Here is a 17484-nt window from a genome sequence, read left to right on the forward strand (position 1 = left end):
AATTTGTCAGAGAAAATTAGTGGGCCTATTTTGGCTCCCTCCTCCAAAGCATTTTAATGATGCTTCACATTAAGTGTGGGCCAACCTCTGCAGCTGAGGCCAGGTTTTAATGCCCTATGATTTATACAGTTATGGAACTTTATTTGAAATGCCCATGGCAGGGACCTGATCATTTTTACTGGCTAAAATATCACTCGCTGCAGCGTTACCAAGATCTATCCACTTAAGCTCTGTGCAACGTAGAGATTAAGTCTACAACCAACACTATGTGTTGCCTATTATTGGGATTACTGCAGTTCTCTTAAAACAGGATGTCATCCCATACATGCAAACACGGGTTTGGCTTCCTTTCAGACCGATAACCAAACATAGCAATGTGGCCAGCATTACTGTAACTGGGTGCGTGTTTAGTGTGAGGATGATGTAAACATTTTAGTAAATGACTCTACAAGTAGATTTGGTTGATATTAAATTTAAGTTGACACAGACGTTATAAAACTGTCTCACATGTTCACCCCGTAAGTTTGGTTGGCAAGGGTGGATCTGAAGGCCACAGATGTAATATGACTGTATGGCTGTATGAGCCTGGGTGCTGTGGAAGGGTTATAGGAGTGTGTCATGACAGATGTTTGTCAGGGGAGAAATACCAAATGGTCATATAACGCGTGTTATTTCCAGGTGTGCCAGCCTCAGCCAAGTCAACTGTATGCTGCGGGAACAGCTGGAGCAGACGGGCACTGTCAACCAGGGGCTAACAGAGAGCCTGTGGAAGGCCCGCGAAGACGCTGACTTGTGTGATTCCCGTCTGCGCAGAGAGCAAGAGGTGAGGAAAAAAAAACAACAGGGAAAGCTCAAGTGTATTCCTTTCTGCACAGAGATTGTGCAATTAAAGTCCTGTTGAGTTCACATGGGGTAGGAATTCCATTCATAGCCAGTTTTGCCAATTCATTCTCATTCGCTGTTCGTTTCATTGCTGTGATTTTTGAGTTGTTGTTTCCTGTGAAAACATTCCAACTGCTGAGGGGGAGGAACATTTTGTGCAAACAATCTGGCGTTCGTGCTGTAAATGGGCTACATCTGTTGATTCAGGGAAATCCAATTATTTGTATGTGTTCCAGTGTGAGTCCAGGAGTTCCAGTATTGCATGTGTTTGGGATCACAATAAAATGATGGGTGCCATCATTTGCTGTTGCCACCCACCCTCCAGTCTCTAGTCCCCTTGTTGTCTGCCTCTCTCTGCAGACGTGCGTCTCCCGGCAGAGTCGTGAGCAGGCTCGTGTCAGAGCACTGTGGCGCCAGGCGGCTTCCCTGCGGAGCACTTTCACCCAGCTAAGGACTTTCACTGACAGGTGAGCGTGGCACGCTGCCAGAACCCCTCCAGCGACTCAGGATTCCACAGGAACCCCCACCTCCTCTTGCGTCTCACACTCACGACTGCTGCAACCGCAATCCGTCTCTCTCTCTCAGCCAAGGATCAAAGTGGAACAGGTCAACAGGGTTGCCAGTCCCCCTGCTTTCCTCACTGGGGAGGGAGGGGGGGGGTGGCTTAAGGTGTCCAGCCTCATTGTTGAAGTCATCCATCAGGACAAGGCTTGAGCTTCAGACATTGTTTCTATCCTGTTGAACCACTGTGAGCACTACTGAAGAGTAATTTGCTTTAACAATGATTGCTCAGCTCATAGACAGCTGTACAGTACTGTAACTTAAACTGAAGACACTTCAAAGTGAGCCCTGATCCCAGAGCTTAACCACTACAAACATCCCTCCTTTTCAAACACAAACAGACAGTTTCTTTAGTTAGGCTCATGGCTCACAACTGTATGAACGAAATCTTGATGGACATTACTTTGTTCCACAGGACTCTGTCTGATATGCGCGCGGAGTGTGTCGCTGCCAGCAGGCAGCTGCATGTCGCCTGCATGAACATAGAGGCCAAAGTAACACAGGAGAGCACCTCTAGTGGTGTGGAGATGTCGACACTGGAGAGGCAGCTGAAGGACAAGCTGAAAGAGGCCATGCAGCTTCAGGGTCGCTGGGATGCAGAGAAAGTGGAACTGAACTCCAGGTGAAGTCACCTCCGAGTCGATATGACCCGGTCTACCATTAAGACTTTCCTTCCTGTCTTTTGAAAATGGCAGCCAGAATGACACTATTTTGATGAGAAGTAGTTGATTTCATCGTCAGATCTGTAAAACAGAGCCATTCCACAAAGACCTTTTTAAATCTTGTGTTCATAAGTTTCATAGGAATAAGTCATTCAGCATGAAAACAGCATAAAAAAACTCATCGACTAAAGAAATCTCAGTCGACTGCGACGAAAATGGTCGAATAATTCACCAAAAAAATGACATAAGATAAATCTGCATTTTGTTTATGGGCCGCTGGTTGCTGGTTTCTATATTAACTACATTGAGGCAACCCATCCTTCAACTTATCTTTCAAAAGTCAATATGATCTTCACCATGAATAAATTCTAATGAAAGTAATTGTTCGATGAAGAGCATTTTAAGTCTGTGTCTTAAGTCAGTCTGTGGATTGTTTGACCAGGACTGTGGAGAAGGAAAATGCATCATAAACTGAAATAGAAATTCTGGGCGTGTTGTCATCCATAGTGCAATTGCAAAATTCACATTCTTCCTATGATTGAAAGGAAAGCCAAACTGCATTCCCTCATGTGGAACCCCAGAACTTTACACAGGCTTTGATCATAAAAATCCTGCACATCAAGCTTTTTTGGTGTCTTTTGCACTTCAGGCTGAGGACTGCAGGAATGTCAGGGCCTTTGTATTCAGAATCTTAGCTTGCTTTTGATCTTATCGGAAGTCATTGTCACCCCCACAATTCAATGCGGCAAATATGATAGTGCTGATGGTCTAGTAGAGGAGGAGCACATGCCACTCTTGTATCTGCAGTGTCTCAGATAACCCTGTGTGTGTGTTTGTTATCGCTCTCTTTTTCCATTTCCATGCATGTTGATCTATATAGAATCCTGGAGCTGACTGACTCGGTGAAGCACCTCCGCGGCCAGAGCAGCGAGAAGGATTCCAGCCTCAACACCATGCAGATCAGTCTGGACAGGATGGTGGGACTTTGGGAATCACGACTGGGAGGTGGTAGATAGACGGGTGGTTAAGGGGTCTGGACCCTAGGCTTGATAAACTCCACAACTTCCTTGTCTAGAGGGCTGCGGTCTGGGAAATGTCAGGCTTGCTGTGTGTGTGCGCTGCTTGTCTGACCTTAATGGTTTCCTGCTCAGGAGACGAGGAGAACAGAGGATAAAGCAGAGATGGAGGTCGTCGACATGGAGATCCAAGCCCTCCAAAATATTCTATGTCATGTTCACCAGGTCAGAACAAAACAACACACTGAGCTCGATCATACTTCAGGGTTAGCACACAAGAAAATGCATTACGTTTTGTTTTTTTCATTCTTCTTCATTATATGTGCCATATCCAGTTGGTTGGCGGTGAGGGTGATGGCAGTGGCTCTGAAAGTGCGTCCTCCTCACCTCTTCATTACCGGTCTCCTCTGAGGAACACCACCCTGATGGCTGTGCACAGTGCTCTCTCCAAGCACCAGAATCAAACACAGGTCCACCAAAAGTGGCTGCTCTTTGCTCATTGTAGATCTATGTTTTAGAACAGTGGCTCCCAGCCTGAGGGTAGGATCTCAAAAGAAATCTCTGTTTACCTTTTTCTTGTAAAATACTGTATTCTTTCACCTTTTCCTCCTCTAATGAGCAGATTTAGCTTAATTTTAAGAGACCGGAAGCCAAAAGAATGTAGGGAACCTCTGGTTTAGAGAGATAATTTGTTGAACATGTTGTTTCTTTACCTGCACACCACAAACAAACCACAGGAGCTGCGTGGGCGTCTGGATGCTGCCCTAGAGCAAGTGGAAACCCTGCGGGATCATCTGCAAGAGGGGGACACTGAGAGGAGAGAGCTGGAGCAGAAGATCCAGGAAGCAAGGAGGGAAAGTCAGGAGGCTAAAACAGCTCTGGAGGAAAACCTCAGAGACAGCAACAGACATCGCTGCTCACTGGAGCTCATGTCCAGGTAAACCCTGATCCTGCAGCTATTGTACTTTTTCAAGATTTCGGATAAAAGTAGTTGCTTAACTGTATTCTGTTTCATATTTTCTAGGTTTTGTTATTCGTAAAATCGCCACTTGGTTTAAATGTTGCAATAATGATGACAATTATATATATTTTTTTAATCAACTAGCAAATCTCTACCATCATTATCAGAATATATTTAAATGTATTGAAACCTCACCAAAAACAATATTCACACAAGAAGTGTTTATGTTGTGAAGTTTGTTGTTGATCAAGTGTTATAATAATGATGATGATCATTGTGCAACAACTGCCCTTCACACACACACTCTCTCCCTCCTCCTCTGCCTCCCTCTGGCTCCGTGTCTCACAGCGAGAAGGGCGGCATGGAGAAGCGGCTGTCAGGGCTGCAGCAGGAGGCGGACTCCCGGCGTGCCGAGCTGGAGGTATTGCGCGGCTCATCGCTGGAGCTCCAGAGACAGAGGGACCTCCTGAGGGAGCAGAGGGAGGATCTGGAGATGCAGCTGGCACGCCAGCGCACGGAGGCCCAAAGAGGGTACCGCACCAGCGATGGAGAGCGACCATTACACAACACACACCCCGTCACCCGTGATTGTTTTCAAGCACCGTTTGTTTACAGTTCAGATCAGTAACACATGTCATTCTCCGGCCGGCAATGCACCCAGATGACATTTGGAGGAAAATGTAAATGATTTACATTGCATTACTGCACTCATGCAAGAAGGAAACTTTGTGTTCCTCTTTCTGAGGGTTTATTTTGCTTAAAAAAAATTTGATTAGCTGAGAATTGGAGCAGGACATGCGATACAGCAAAAAAGCAACTCCCTCAGTGTTCTGGCCTTTGGCACCAACATTTCCCCATCTTTCACAGTGGAGATAGATTGCTGTTATGGAATTTCGTTTATATAAATAATCTGTGTGTGTGTGTGTGTGTGTGTGTGTGTGCGTGTGTGTGACAAAGAAACAATGTGTGAGAGAGTCATGTATGTGTTGCATTGTGTATTTCAGCGAGAGGAGTCTGGAGGAGCTTGAAGGGAAACACTCAGTTCTGCGTAGGGAGCTTGTGACGGTGAAGGAGGCTCTGAGTCAAATCACCCTGCAGAAGGAGGTGTTGGAAGATGATAAGGCCAGCCTCGCTCTAGCTCTCAGCAAGGTACAGGCTGCTTTGTTCCGGCAGCAGGTAGCCAGATCTTTATAACTAGATTCTCCCTAAGGATATAAATCCTTCTTATATTTACATTTCACTCCACAGATGGAGTCCCGGAGTGCTGCACACGAGTTAGCACTCACCAAACTGCAGCATCAGGAGGCTGCCCTTCATGATTCTCTGGCTAAAATGGCTGCCCTGAGCGAAGGCCTGGCCAAAGACAAGGTGGAACTCAATCGCATTCTGCTGCAGGTCAGTAGCCATTAGAAGCCAGCAGAAAGCAGAGTGTAACAGAACAGAAGTGAAATATTTTAGTTTCCCTTCCAGACTGAAGGGGAGAAGACGGAGCTCGGTGAACGTAGAAGGGAAGCAGAAACGGAGCGGGCAGCGGCCCGGGAGGAGACAGCACGGGTGCAACAAGAGAAGATGAATCTGTTCGCTGGGAAACAAACCCTGGAGAGCTCCCACGGCCACTTGCAGGATCTCTGCCAGAGGCTAGAAGCAGAGCGGAGCCTGCTGCACGAGGAGAACGCTCAGGCCCTGGAGCAGCACTCCCAGGTCAGAGACCCCCGGCCAGTCACACACACCACTTCAGCCTCCATACTCCCACCACCTGGGAGAACTATGTTGATGTGATTTATAGCTTTCAGCAGGTTCATGGAGCAATACATTAAGTGTATTGAAGGCACTGGACACATCTGCTATGCTTTTCTTTTTTTCAAACGGGATATGGAGAGCCGTTTGAGCCCCACTCTGTGTTTTATGAATAACTTGGGACATAACAAGCAAGGGACCTTCATGAACAAATGTGAACTGGAAAAGATAAATAGATAGACATATAATATATCCAGTGGGGGTTAGTGAACGACCCAATAAATGAACACCTAAAGTATTCCCATTCTTCCCTCCACTAGGTCCAGATCTCTGTGTTTGGTCCCCTAAAGAATGAGAAGAATCCTCTCCTGCTTTGTTATCTGTTCTGAATGTGAAACTGGGATATCCGCGTTGATCTCGGCTAAAATATAACAAACCTAAACAATTTGACAAATACCATCCAAACATTTTTAGACAGCTTATCTGTAAAAATAAATCAAATGTGTATGAAACAAGCCCTGGAGCGGCCCCCGATGCACTAAGCTCATGTTTCATCCCCTTATTGGGCACTACTCACATCCATAACATTTTTGCACTTCATCCACTTTCATATTTACTTAAGGAGAGGCTGAGAGACATCAAGTGCTAATATTTAGTTAGTGCGAGTTCATCTTAGTTTGGTTTGAAATGAACTTGCAGCGATTCTTGCTTTTCAAACAATTTGTTGCAGTGAAATATTAGAAGTTGCAGGGGCCCATTATAGATTCAACGATTGTATGATGGTGTGTTAGTAACTGGCCAGGGAAATACAATTTTGAGATCTTACAGTTAACAATAAACATTTTTTTCTGTTTCATATGGGGCTTTATTATTGTTTGATTTAAACCAGGAGAATAACACAGTTCGACATTTTGGGAAATATGCTAATTTGCTTTCTTGCTGAGCGTCAGATGAGAAGATCGATGCCACTCTCTAGCTGGTTAGCTTAGCATAAAAGACCTGACAGCAGCTCTAAAACTCACAAATTCACACTTCGTACCCTGTTTGTTCAAACTGTACACAAACAGTAATGTAAAGATGACAGGTTGTGGTTTTACGAGGAGTTACCAGTGGAACTATTTCTTGGCTTGGCCAGTGCAGTCTTGTTGTCACAGGGAGGTTGCCATGCGAGCGGCAGAGACTGCAGGAAGTCACTGACCAGGCCAAAAAATAGTTCCTGCACATAACCCCTTGTAAAATCACAACTTGTTGGTTTTACACTTCATTTTTTTGTACGGAGTAAAGTAAACAAAGATATAAAATGTTCTAGCTTTAGAGATGCCTATGGGCAGAGCCTAGCTGTGTCCCCATTGCTTCCAGTCTTAATGCTAAGCTAAGCTAATTGAAGCTGGCTCCAGCTTCATGTTTAACATACAGACATTTGAGTGGTATCCATCTTATCATCTGGGGGCGACCGTGGCTCACTGGCTTAAGAGGGTTGTCTGGTATAACCGCAGGGTCAACGGTTCGATCCTCGACTGGGACGTGTCACATGTCGTAGTGTCCCTGAGCAAGACACTGAACCCCGGCTCCCCGGGCTGCCTGTCATTGGCAGCCCACTGCTCCCTATATACAGGGATGGGTCAAATGCAGAAGTCAAATTTCGTGTATGTGTATATGTATATGACAATAAAAAGGGTTTCTATCTTACTCCAAATAGGCGTGTTTCCCAGAGCGTTGAAATATTCCTTTAAATGACACTGGACACCTGTTGAGATTCACTCTGACCTTTTAAGCCAAAGGTTGAATCCCAGGACAATCCTCTCCACAGTACCTTCATACAATAATCTGTTCCTGCAGTTTTATAAATGCTGAATAGAATTTAGGCGGTTCCGCATCAACTGCACATGTTCCCAGTTCATTATTTTTCTTGCTAGATATACAGTAGGTCCTGTGGTGTGTCACAGTGATTTAAGTGGTAACTGGGAAAAACTTGTAACCCCACTAATCATTGTTGTTTTGCTTCAGGCGGCGCATTTGTTATGGCCCAGCAGTTTCTATACACTGTCATGAAACGCCTAAAGTTTGATTAATTTATGCTTCATAACAGCAACAAAGAGGGATATGTAGAGTTCAATGTTAGTACAGCAAATGTGACTGCATAAAATGTAGAGGTTGGGTGGTTCATTCTCAGCCCAACAGATACACAATATCAACTGTGTTCCTTCTGCTGCTCATACTCAAAAGAAATCATAATTCACTGTGCAGTCATGAAGCACAAATGATAAATGAATTACTTGGTGGCATTTGTTTTTTACTTGTGTTTGTCGGCATCCAGGTCAACAGGCAGATGCAGACTGTGTCAGAGGAGCTGTGTGCGTGCAGGAGGGAGCTTGAGACCCAGACCACAGCCCTAAAGAGAGCTACCCATGACAGGGAGGAGCTGGCCAAGGCCAGTGCTGCTCTGGATGTCAAGCTAAACTCCGCTGACCGAAAGGCCTGTGGTGTCACGCAGGAGCTGGTTGCACTTAGGTTTGTGTGTGTGTTTGTGTGTGTGTGTGTGTGTGTGTGTGTGTGTGTGTGTGTTTGTTTATTTGTGTGGTCTGACCTCTAAAATGTTTGGGACCAATTTCATACTCAAAACTAGTTTTCTCAGTTTGTTTTCTGCAGTTGCATCCAGCGCGCGCTACGGTAAACAAGTCTCTGTCTTTATTGGTTAAGGTCAGGGCTGGGGTAGGCATGTATGGTGAAGAGTGTAAGGAATGAATGTAAGTCAGTAAATCTCCCCAGAAGCATCAGAAACAACCCAGTGTGTGTTTGTTCAACTCAGACCGACTGCCAATGTGTGTTTATGGTCATTTTCTTTACTTTATGAGCAAATTTTACTTTCTTGAGCACGGCAAGTCACATGTAAAATGAGTCTTTAAGTAATACGGTTTTATTTGGAAACTATGCTCATGATGGATCATTGAATTTTATGACCTACACCTACTGGTTCAAAGGTGTGTTTTTTTCAGAGCTCAAACCCATTCACCACTTTGTTCCAGAGCGGAGAAGGAGTCCCTGGAGACGGCTCTGTATGAGAGCCAGGAGCTTGCCACTTCTCTGGAGGTCGAGTGCACCAGGATGGAGGGGGAGAGGCGCAGCTTGCTGCTGGCTAATGAGGCCTTGACGCGTGAGTAGCCCCCTCCCTCAGAGACCCCGCTGTCCTCCGTGCCAAGCCCCCCGACCATGAAGCCTTTCCAACAGCCCACTCGAGATCCATATTTCAGCTCTGAGCTCTGCAACAGCTGGGCTGCAGGATCATGGGGCTGCTTTCTCAGCTGACCAGGGTCCCACCACCCCGCACAAACACACATGGATCGGATAAGTCGTGTTAAGCTAGCATGTTCCACATAAAGACACGGATGAGTGTCCCCTATAAATAAAACTGTGAATCAAAATCTTGCTGATCCTGGGCGCCTCCATCTAATTATTGAGTGGGATTTTGACAGAGATTGGATTCCTCTGTACAGGTGATGCCGCTGGGATGCGTGTGGATGCTGAACGCCAGTTTGCGCAAGCAGCGCAGGAGCGGAGCAAGCTGGAGGAGAAGCTGGCACAGGTGGAGAGGAATGGCCTGCTGACCCTGAACAGCAAAGAGCAAATCCACAGAGAGCAGCTTGAAGCCGAACGACGGCAAAAGGTTCAGTAAGACTTGAGCAGTTATGTTTGGCTCAACAATAAATCCGATGCTTTAGCTATTAACTAATCAGGAGTGGGTGTGTGTGTGTGTGCTTGATGGTTGACAGGAACAACAGTGCGCGGAGCTGACAGTTCAGCGGGAGCAGGTTGAGGAGCAGCTGCGTAGACAGTGTGAGGAATGGCGTGTGCACAGCCAGAAGGAGCTGCAGCACGTGCAAGAGGAGCTGGCCAGGCAGCAGCAGGACTTCAACCAAAGCCTCCTGCAGGCTGAGAGTGAAAAGCAGCAGGTGTGTGTGTGAGGTGGTCTTCATAGGTTTGTTATGATTGTTTATGAACCTTAAAATGTAGAGTGAAGTATTTTAGGACAGGCCAAGGGTTGGAGAATTGTCTCATTACCACAACATCCTAAGTTTTGTCTTCACAGTTGCCAGTGAATGTCCATCAAAAGCAGTATGTCCTGCCAGTATCCTCATGCAATACGCGAGGTTCATTCCTTGTCCTTCTGTGGACATTTATCTAAGAACAATAGCTGCCAAACCTTTTTGTGAGCTATAGTATGAATGACCCTGACCTCGCAGTCTGTTGTGACCAGGCTTTGTCCCAGAAGGAGGTAGAGAAGGCTGCCGTCACGGAGAAGCTCGCCGCCCTGCAGCAGGACCTGGCCACAGCAGGCATGGAGCTCGAGTGCATGCAGAGGGAGGCACTTACAAAACAGGAGCAGGAAAGGGTAAAGATAAGGCAGGGTCACATTGGCTCTGGTCACTCTCCTTGTTCTTCACATATCACTCAGCCAACCGATTTGTGTACCTCTGTGGTCCAGAACGCAGCGGCCGTCCTTCAGTCTGAGCTGCAAGACTTGCAAACTCAGTTTGAGGAATCTTTGAACTCCCACGAGAATGCCAAGAAGAGTCTGATTGAGCAGGTCAGAGAGTTGAACCAGCAGAGAGAACATACACAACAGGAGGTGAGAACCTTTTTTCAGGCTTCCATTTAAACAGAAATATCATGGATATTGATATGAACAGGGAACTATGAAGAAAATCAAAAAGTAGGATCACAGAAGTGGATAGGAAATACAGGCTTGTTTGGCTTGGCATAGGATGGGAGACCATGGATCTGCTTCTAGCGTGTGGGGGGAAGTTTGCACCAATTAGTACCAGTGTGAGGGAGAGCCATTTACCATACGCCGCTGTTGACATTGGCCGATGCCGCAGAGCTTTACTAGCATCAGGGTGCCATCAGGTGCAGAGTGCGCAGGGCCAAATCCTACAAGGAGGTGGTGTCCAATCTTAAGACTCCCTCTCCATACTCGCTCTCTGTGTCTTTTTCCTGGAGGAAAATTTAGTTCCATTGACCTTAATACAAACATAAAAGCGCAATTAGGGACCATAATTTTGGCCCAGTGACATAACTCCCTGAGCCAAATGAGAGCCGTAAATCTCATCTCTTGGGGTTGCTTGAGGTCAGGATCGCAGCCACAGGGTCGCTGGGCGTTTTAGTGAAATAACAAGCTCACAGTCACCTCATTAAGATGTAACTGCAGAGTTGTAAGGGCCTCACCATGCCTTGATTTAAAAGCCTGGTTTCCCTGGAAAAGGGGTTTGTTTATCTGTGTTGAACTTTGTGGTTTCGACGAAAAAGCAAAAAAAGAGGATCATCCTGTCTTTGCTCTGTCTCTTTAGTCTTGTCAGAGTATAGTGAATGAGGCTGTGTGGAGCCAAAGCAGAGGAGTTTTGAGGTTTGGACAGCCCTCCCCACCATATATCAAGTCAAGCTTCGGCGACACTGTCATATTTGGCCACCACCCCTGCCCGTTTCCTTGTTTGATTATTTTCACTAATCCCATCGCAGGATTCTCATGTCAGACTGTGACAAAGCAGGAATGAGAGTGTGTGACAGAGAGCTAGTGAGCATGAAAGAGGAAAAGAGCGAGAGGAGAGAGGGAGAGCAAGGGGGGGGGGTTGGATACGGTCCCTGTTACCATAATATGAAATCAAAGTTTGAGTTAACCCCTTGTGTAAATAAGCCAGTGGGGGAGTGTTTATTTTCTCCCTTGCAGCAGCGAGAGGCTGGCTCCGCTGGGACTCGAGGTCCCCTACTCCCATCCACATAACACAACACTGCTGCCCTCATATTCCCTGCACTTCTCCTCCACTACCCCCCCCCAAAGAAATATCTGATAAAATAAAGTATAATTGGCAAGATCAGCACTGGCTTGTTTTTTCTCACATTAGAGTTTATGAGAAAAAATCCTCTTGTGTGGCCTCTGAACATAACACTCCTCCTCATCCTGCTGCTCATCCTCCCCCTCCCTCCCCCTCCGCCACCTCCTCCTGTTTATCATGTTGCTCTCCGTGGATTCTTTACACTATGCAGTAAGGAGATGGGGAGAGACAGCACCTGGCTACAGGCCCGACTGGCTCTCATCCATGCCCAGATAAGCTCTGTCCTCCCTGCTTTTCTTGCAACACACAACATATTGCAATAAAATTGAATATAGGTTGTACAGTGTCTTAAGATTGTGCGCATAGCACTTAATAGTAGATGTTGAGGTTTAGCTTTCAAACAATGAAGCTCAAATGCGTTATCTGATCCAAAATCAGCCTTGCAGTATGCTGATGGATTGTTCCTTCTCGATATTGATGATTACATACATGTGTTTGAGCTTTCAATGTACTGTAAATAACAGCCTAATAGAAGTTTTTGAGGATATACATTTATATTTAAAACAGACATGTTTTAAAAGCATTTGAAGGCTTATTTTTTCTTTCTTTTTTTAGGTCCCAATGAACTCTTCAATTAACTGTTTATAATAGGATGCTTATACACATTTAAATTTATAACACCAAATAAATTCGGTATTTGGTTGACATCAATCAAGAAACCAGGAACAAGAAAAAAAAGCTTAGAATTTCTAGATAGGAGTTTATCTAGCAACTTCATGAATAAGAGATTTACTGTTTATCCATAAGACCTCCCTATTCATCCTCTTTGACACATCACACCTTTTATTCTCCATAATCTCGACATGAAGTTAGAGGGCCTTCGTCGGCAGCTGCAGGAGGCAGAGGATGGACTTGTTAAGGCGCGAAGGGCGTTGATTGAGGCTCACAGAGAGCTCCAGGAGTGTGCACAGGAGCGGGACAAGCAACGGAAAGATGCCCTGGACCTGAGAAGGCTCTTGGGTGACGAAACCAGAGAGAAAGATGCTATCCAAGCGTCCAACCAGGAGCTAAGAGCTTTCATCAAGAGAGCAGAGAGTGACAACAGCAGGTACGGCTGTCACATGGAACTGCAGATTTCCTATAATGTCAGCCATCTGTCATGTTAACTTGAAACATATCTTGACTAGCTTGAGACGAGCCCTGGAGGAGAGGGAGCAGAAAGTTGCTGTCTCAGAGGAATGTAGGAGCTCGATGCACCAAGAGGCAACCACCCTACGGAGTAGCATGAGGGAGCTGGAGAAGTCTCGCCTTCAGGCACGCAGAGATGTGCAGGAGCTGCGCAGACAGGTGAAAGATTATTGAGCCTAACTGCTTTCCATCTGATTTATTCCAAATAAAGGATTACCTCCAAGTAGTGTGTGCTGTGTTAACGTGAGCAGGTAAAGGTCCTCGAGGGCGAGAACGGCCACCAGAAACGGGAGCTGCGAGAGCTGCAGGCCCGGGTATGTCAAGAGGAGCAGAAGGAGGAGGAGGCGTGTCGCGAGGCTTTCACCTTTAAGCAGAGAGTGCTGGAGTGCGAGGCTGGCAGAGACGCAGCACTGAACGAGGTAGAAGGCCTCCGGGAGTTAGTCTGTTAACAACATGCTAGAGCAAACATTCTACCTTTGCGTACATACTTGAAGAATACCTGCCATACTCACACAGAGACAGAAAACATGAACGACAGAACACTGTATATTCTACTGTAACAGTGACGGGGTGTTGGGTTTTACTTTGAAATATTGTGAATATATAGCTGAACAGCGGTTTATTAAAGAAACTCGATGTCATTGCAAGCTACCAGAAAAAAATTTATGAATTCAAATGTTATGTTTTGATTAACAGCTATGCAGGAAAAATTATGCTTTCTATTCTAATTAATATATATTTTTTTAACCTATATGTCCCATAACCCCATAACCCCATTCTTGGGGTCCCCAAATTCTCATGACTGCAGTAGATAGTGTTGTCAAGTTAATGTATGGCATACTTTTGTATTCTATTTCCAAGAGCATGGAGGCAACTCCTCATTATTATGATATATTTGAAGTTTGGTTTATGTATTCTTTTTCAAAACTAAATACAATACATAATAAACGTCAGTCTTTGAAATGCTGTTTCATTTTATGCCTCAGTCATGAGTTTTGTGCCTTCTTAACTTCTCATGATACAGTTTTAAAAACCCTATCAGTGGACTTGACACCCGTGTCAGCTTAAAGCACATTAACCCTTTACAGAAACCATGTTCCCATTATTTACACAGTGTTTGTCACTAGATAACACTCGAGGCACTATTCTTCAGGAATTACGTGGTAGTGTTGTTTTTCACTGCGGCAGTTAGGACTATGTTCAGCCCGTCGCCCACATTTCTGCAAACGTGACATCCCTTTATCCAAACAACTCTCTTATTAAGACCTGCCGCAACAGAATTTAAGAAAGGGAAATTAATTGGCAGATCATCATATAAAGTAGCATACTGTGTGTCTATATACTGACTTAACTATTACATTTATGATTTTAAACATGTACAAAAAACAAAAAAGTAAGCAGCTAAATGTAAACAGCTTACCGGGAATTAAAGGTATGAGTTGACAAGTGTGTCTTCAAATTGTAAAAGATTATGAATCCTCTAAAAGCAACCCAGTTTTGACCTGTATGCAATTTACAACATAATCCACAGTAACACCTACATGCATGACTAGTAGAGAGTATTAGGTTTGTATTGAGGCTCTCTTCTGTGTGTGTGTGTGTGTGTGTGTGTGTGTGTGTGTGTGTGCGTGTGTGCGTGCACGCACGTGCGCAGGTTTCAGGTCTGCAGCGCCGTGTTCTGGAACTGGAGCATCAGAACCGGGAGCTGCTGCAGGACAGAGAGGCTTATCAGCTGCAGTGTGACCAGAGGAACAGAGAAACCACTGCCCATATGGAGGAAGCACTAGAAGACGCCGGGATCCAGGTCAAGCAACTCTCTGTGCAGGTCGGCCTTGCTGAAAGCAAGGTCCAGGGCCTGGATGAGCAGCTCGGCCTCGGTGACACCAAACGCAGGGACCTGGAGCTCAAGTTGGCGGGGTTGTCTTCAGCTCTGCGCCGCACTGTTGGCACCGGCCATGCAAGGCTTTCGGGCACACCTGGGTCCCACAAACGGTCTCCCTCTCCCTGGAGGAACCACCTGCAAGTAAAAGGTATGGTCATGCCCTTCCATAATAAGATGATGCAAATATTTGCATTTTATTTGCATGAATAAGTGTGTTCTTTGGTTAGGGGGAGACAATGAGACAGACAGATCCGTGTTGTCCTTGTCTCGTGGTGAAGATGAAGAGCTGGATGTGGACACGGTGCATGCTGCCCTGCGGGAATTCCAGCAGGAACTCAGGGACACACAAAGAGACAGGGTATATTTGAACTTCTTAATAACTGAATAAAGGCTCGACAACACACACCTCAAACTGTGTGACTGGGATTGTTGGCCTGAAGTCGGTCTTGCTTTGCAGATCACCAGATCTGCTCAATAAATAAATATAAATAACAAACAAATCACAATATATAAATTTAATTCACTTACTACATTTGTTGTGTTTGTATTTCAGCACAATGTTTGCAATTGTGTTATTCCCTCAGGATGAAGCCAAGGCTCAGATAGCTGGTCTAAGTCAGCAGGTGACAGAGCTCCAAGACAGCCAGGATAAGTCAGCCACCCAGCTGCTACAACTCCAGAGGTCCCTGAAGCAATCAGAGCACGGTGAGAAAAGCAGGAGATCCTACAAACAGAGTAAATATCAGTTATTAATTCTGTGTAGACATACTGCTCATTTAACAATTCAACATATTGTTCCAGGAAAAAGAGAGATGGCAGAGCGGTTGCACGAGGCGCATACATCCCTTTCCCTGCAGGAAGAAATAGTATGTTGCACAGAGAGGGAGAAGAGAAGCCTTGAGGAGGAAGTGGCTCATCTCCGGACCAGTCTGCAAGCTGCTGAGGCTGAGACCAGGGCACTGCAAGTATGTCAAAGGCCAGGAGATAGATATTTACCAACACAGAGTGCAGCATCTTCAGTGACAGCTGATAAACTGTCCTGTGCCAATTCCTCTGCAGGACAAGTTGGAGCTCCTGCACGGCTTAGAATCGCGCGCAAATGTAGAACAACAGAAGCTGAAGGAGTCCCTGCATGGAGCAGAGAGCAGGGTGAGCCGCTTGGAGCTCTCCCAGCGCACCCTTGAAGGCGAGCTACAGAGGGCCCAGCTCAGGGCGGCAGAGCTGGATGCAGAGGCAGGGGCCTTGCAGGAAAGACTGACGGAGCTGAGGAGGAAGCTGAGTGAGAGCGAGGACCGGGGCGCAGCACTGAGGGTCAGCGAGGAGAGGTTGGCCACGTCGCTGGCTCGAGCTGAGCAGCATGAGAGCCACCTGAGGGAACAGATCCACAAATTGTCCAACACCCTCAGCGACAACAGGACCAGCAGCGGAGCCCTGCAGGAGCAGATCCCACAGCTGCAGAGGGCTCTGACTGCCAGCGAGCAGGACCGAAGGCTGCTGCAGGTACAGAGTTTTAAGAAAAAAACATTTCTATAGCATAAAACAAATCATGTTCACAGTGTATTTTTTTATTTGCAAGCTTCCCCCCATCTCTCAACACAAAGATGTTTGATTGAAACTTCAAAATACGATGAATAGCCATGCCTGCATGGCTGTGCTTTGATTTACAGTGCAGCTATGTAACCTTCTCAGCTACAGACTGAGCATTTCTTATTTACATTTGCCTCTGAGGTTTTCCTGAAGGACCTCAATGACCGAGCAATAAAATGCTCGGGCAAGCTCATTAATTCTCCAAGAGCTTCTCGGGAGAGCTTTCCGGTCTTAGTGTGGGACTGCACTTTAAAGATACTGAGCAAACAAAAACATGACATGCTTAGTATAAATCTCTTGATTTGCTCAAAAGCTGTCAGGTCATTGCAGTACACATACACTTGTTCAACAATATGTCAAGGGCTGTAAAAAGACACAATATAAAGGAAATGGGAGGAAATTCGGGTCAGCCAAAATCGTGTTTTGATGAAACTTGTATATCAACGTTTGTGTGCCCATAGGAACGTCTGGATCAAACACGAAATGCCCTCTCAGAGAGAAAGAGGCTGAGCCACACACTAACAGAGCAGACCCAGAACCTTCAAAGAGCCCAAGAGGACTTGGAACTTCAAAACTCTGAGCTGGAGAAGCACAACAGGACCCTGAAGGAGGTGAGTCTCTCTGCAAATATAGGCGCAAAGGGCGAAGCTCCATCTTGATGTGCTGATGATTGACTCTGTCCCAGAGCCTGAAGCAACAGCAGGATGCTGAAGTGCAGGCCCAGGGGAGCTCCCAGCAGCTGCAGCAAGAGAAGGAGGAACTCCAGGACAAGGTCACCAATCTGCAGAGCTCTTTGCAAAAGCTGCAGAGTGAGAGAGCGGAGATGGAGAGGGTGCTGACGCGCCTCGGTAAAGACAAGTCATCACTCAGGAAGACACTGGAGAGGGTGAGCTGACCTATCTGCTGCACTGCACTTTAGAAATAGTTTGGCATTATGGAAAATAAGTTTATTCTCGTTATTGCTGAGTTAGATTGATAGCAGCATCATGTCTGTATGGTAAATATATATGAAGCTACTGCCAGTAGCCGGTTAGCTTAGCTTAGCATAAAAACAGGAAACAGTCTCTGTAACAAATACACATGGATATATACATATACAGTGTATATATATATATATATATACTGTGTATATATGTATATATATATATACAGTATATATATATATATATATATATATATA

At 45.7% G+C, this 17484-nt stretch overlaps 1 protein-coding gene across 3 annotated transcripts in view; it reads left to right on the forward strand.

Annotated features, from left to right (window-relative positions):
- The window catches only part of crocc2 (ciliary rootlet coiled-coil, rootletin family member 2), a 31523-nt gene that overhangs the window by 11986 nt on the left and 2053 nt on the right, over window positions 1-17484 (forward strand). Inside the window, exons 7-33 of one of the 3 annotated variants that reach the window (XM_031872960.1) lie at window positions 679-823; window positions 1243-1349; window positions 1859-2065; window positions 2986-3082; window positions 3257-3346; window positions 3457-3591; window positions 3859-4058; window positions 4431-4613; window positions 5087-5231; window positions 5331-5477; window positions 5553-5783; window positions 8137-8330; window positions 8846-8973; window positions 9314-9483; window positions 9590-9769; window positions 10075-10209; window positions 10303-10446; window positions 12517-12755; window positions 12835-12994; window positions 13087-13254; window positions 14490-14865; window positions 14945-15075; window positions 15302-15422; window positions 15519-15682; window positions 15777-16217; window positions 16766-16915; window positions 16990-17190. In XM_031872960.1, the coding sequence (XP_031728820.1) occupies window positions 679-823; window positions 1243-1349; window positions 1859-2065; window positions 2986-3082; window positions 3257-3346; window positions 3457-3591; window positions 3859-4058; window positions 4431-4613; window positions 5087-5231; window positions 5331-5477; window positions 5553-5783; window positions 8137-8330; window positions 8846-8973; window positions 9314-9483; window positions 9590-9769; window positions 10075-10209; window positions 10303-10446; window positions 12517-12755; window positions 12835-12994; window positions 13087-13254; window positions 14490-14865; window positions 14945-15075; window positions 15302-15422; window positions 15519-15682; window positions 15777-16217; window positions 16766-16915; window positions 16990-17190 (4789 nt within the window). Of the gene's footprint in view, window positions 1-678; window positions 824-1242; window positions 1350-1858; window positions 2066-2985; window positions 3083-3256; window positions 3347-3456; window positions 3592-3858; window positions 4059-4430; window positions 4614-5086; window positions 5232-5330; window positions 5478-5552; window positions 5784-8136; window positions 8331-8845; window positions 8974-9313; window positions 9484-9589; window positions 9770-10074; window positions 10447-12516; window positions 12756-12834; window positions 12995-13086; window positions 13255-14489; window positions 14866-14944; window positions 15076-15301; window positions 15423-15518; window positions 15683-15776; window positions 16218-16765; window positions 16916-16989; window positions 17191-17484 lie in introns of all 3 variants that reach the window. The other 2 variants (XM_031872958.1, XM_031872959.1) reach the window with 2 other exon arrangements.

The sequence above is a fragment of the Anarrhichthys ocellatus genome, unplaced genomic scaffold (assembly GCF_004355925.1).
Source record: "Anarrhichthys ocellatus isolate YVR2014 unplaced genomic scaffold, GSC_Weel_1.0 scaffold67, whole genome shotgun sequence".
Taxonomy (NCBI): Eukaryota; Metazoa; Chordata; class Actinopteri; order Perciformes; family Anarhichadidae; genus Anarrhichthys; species Anarrhichthys ocellatus.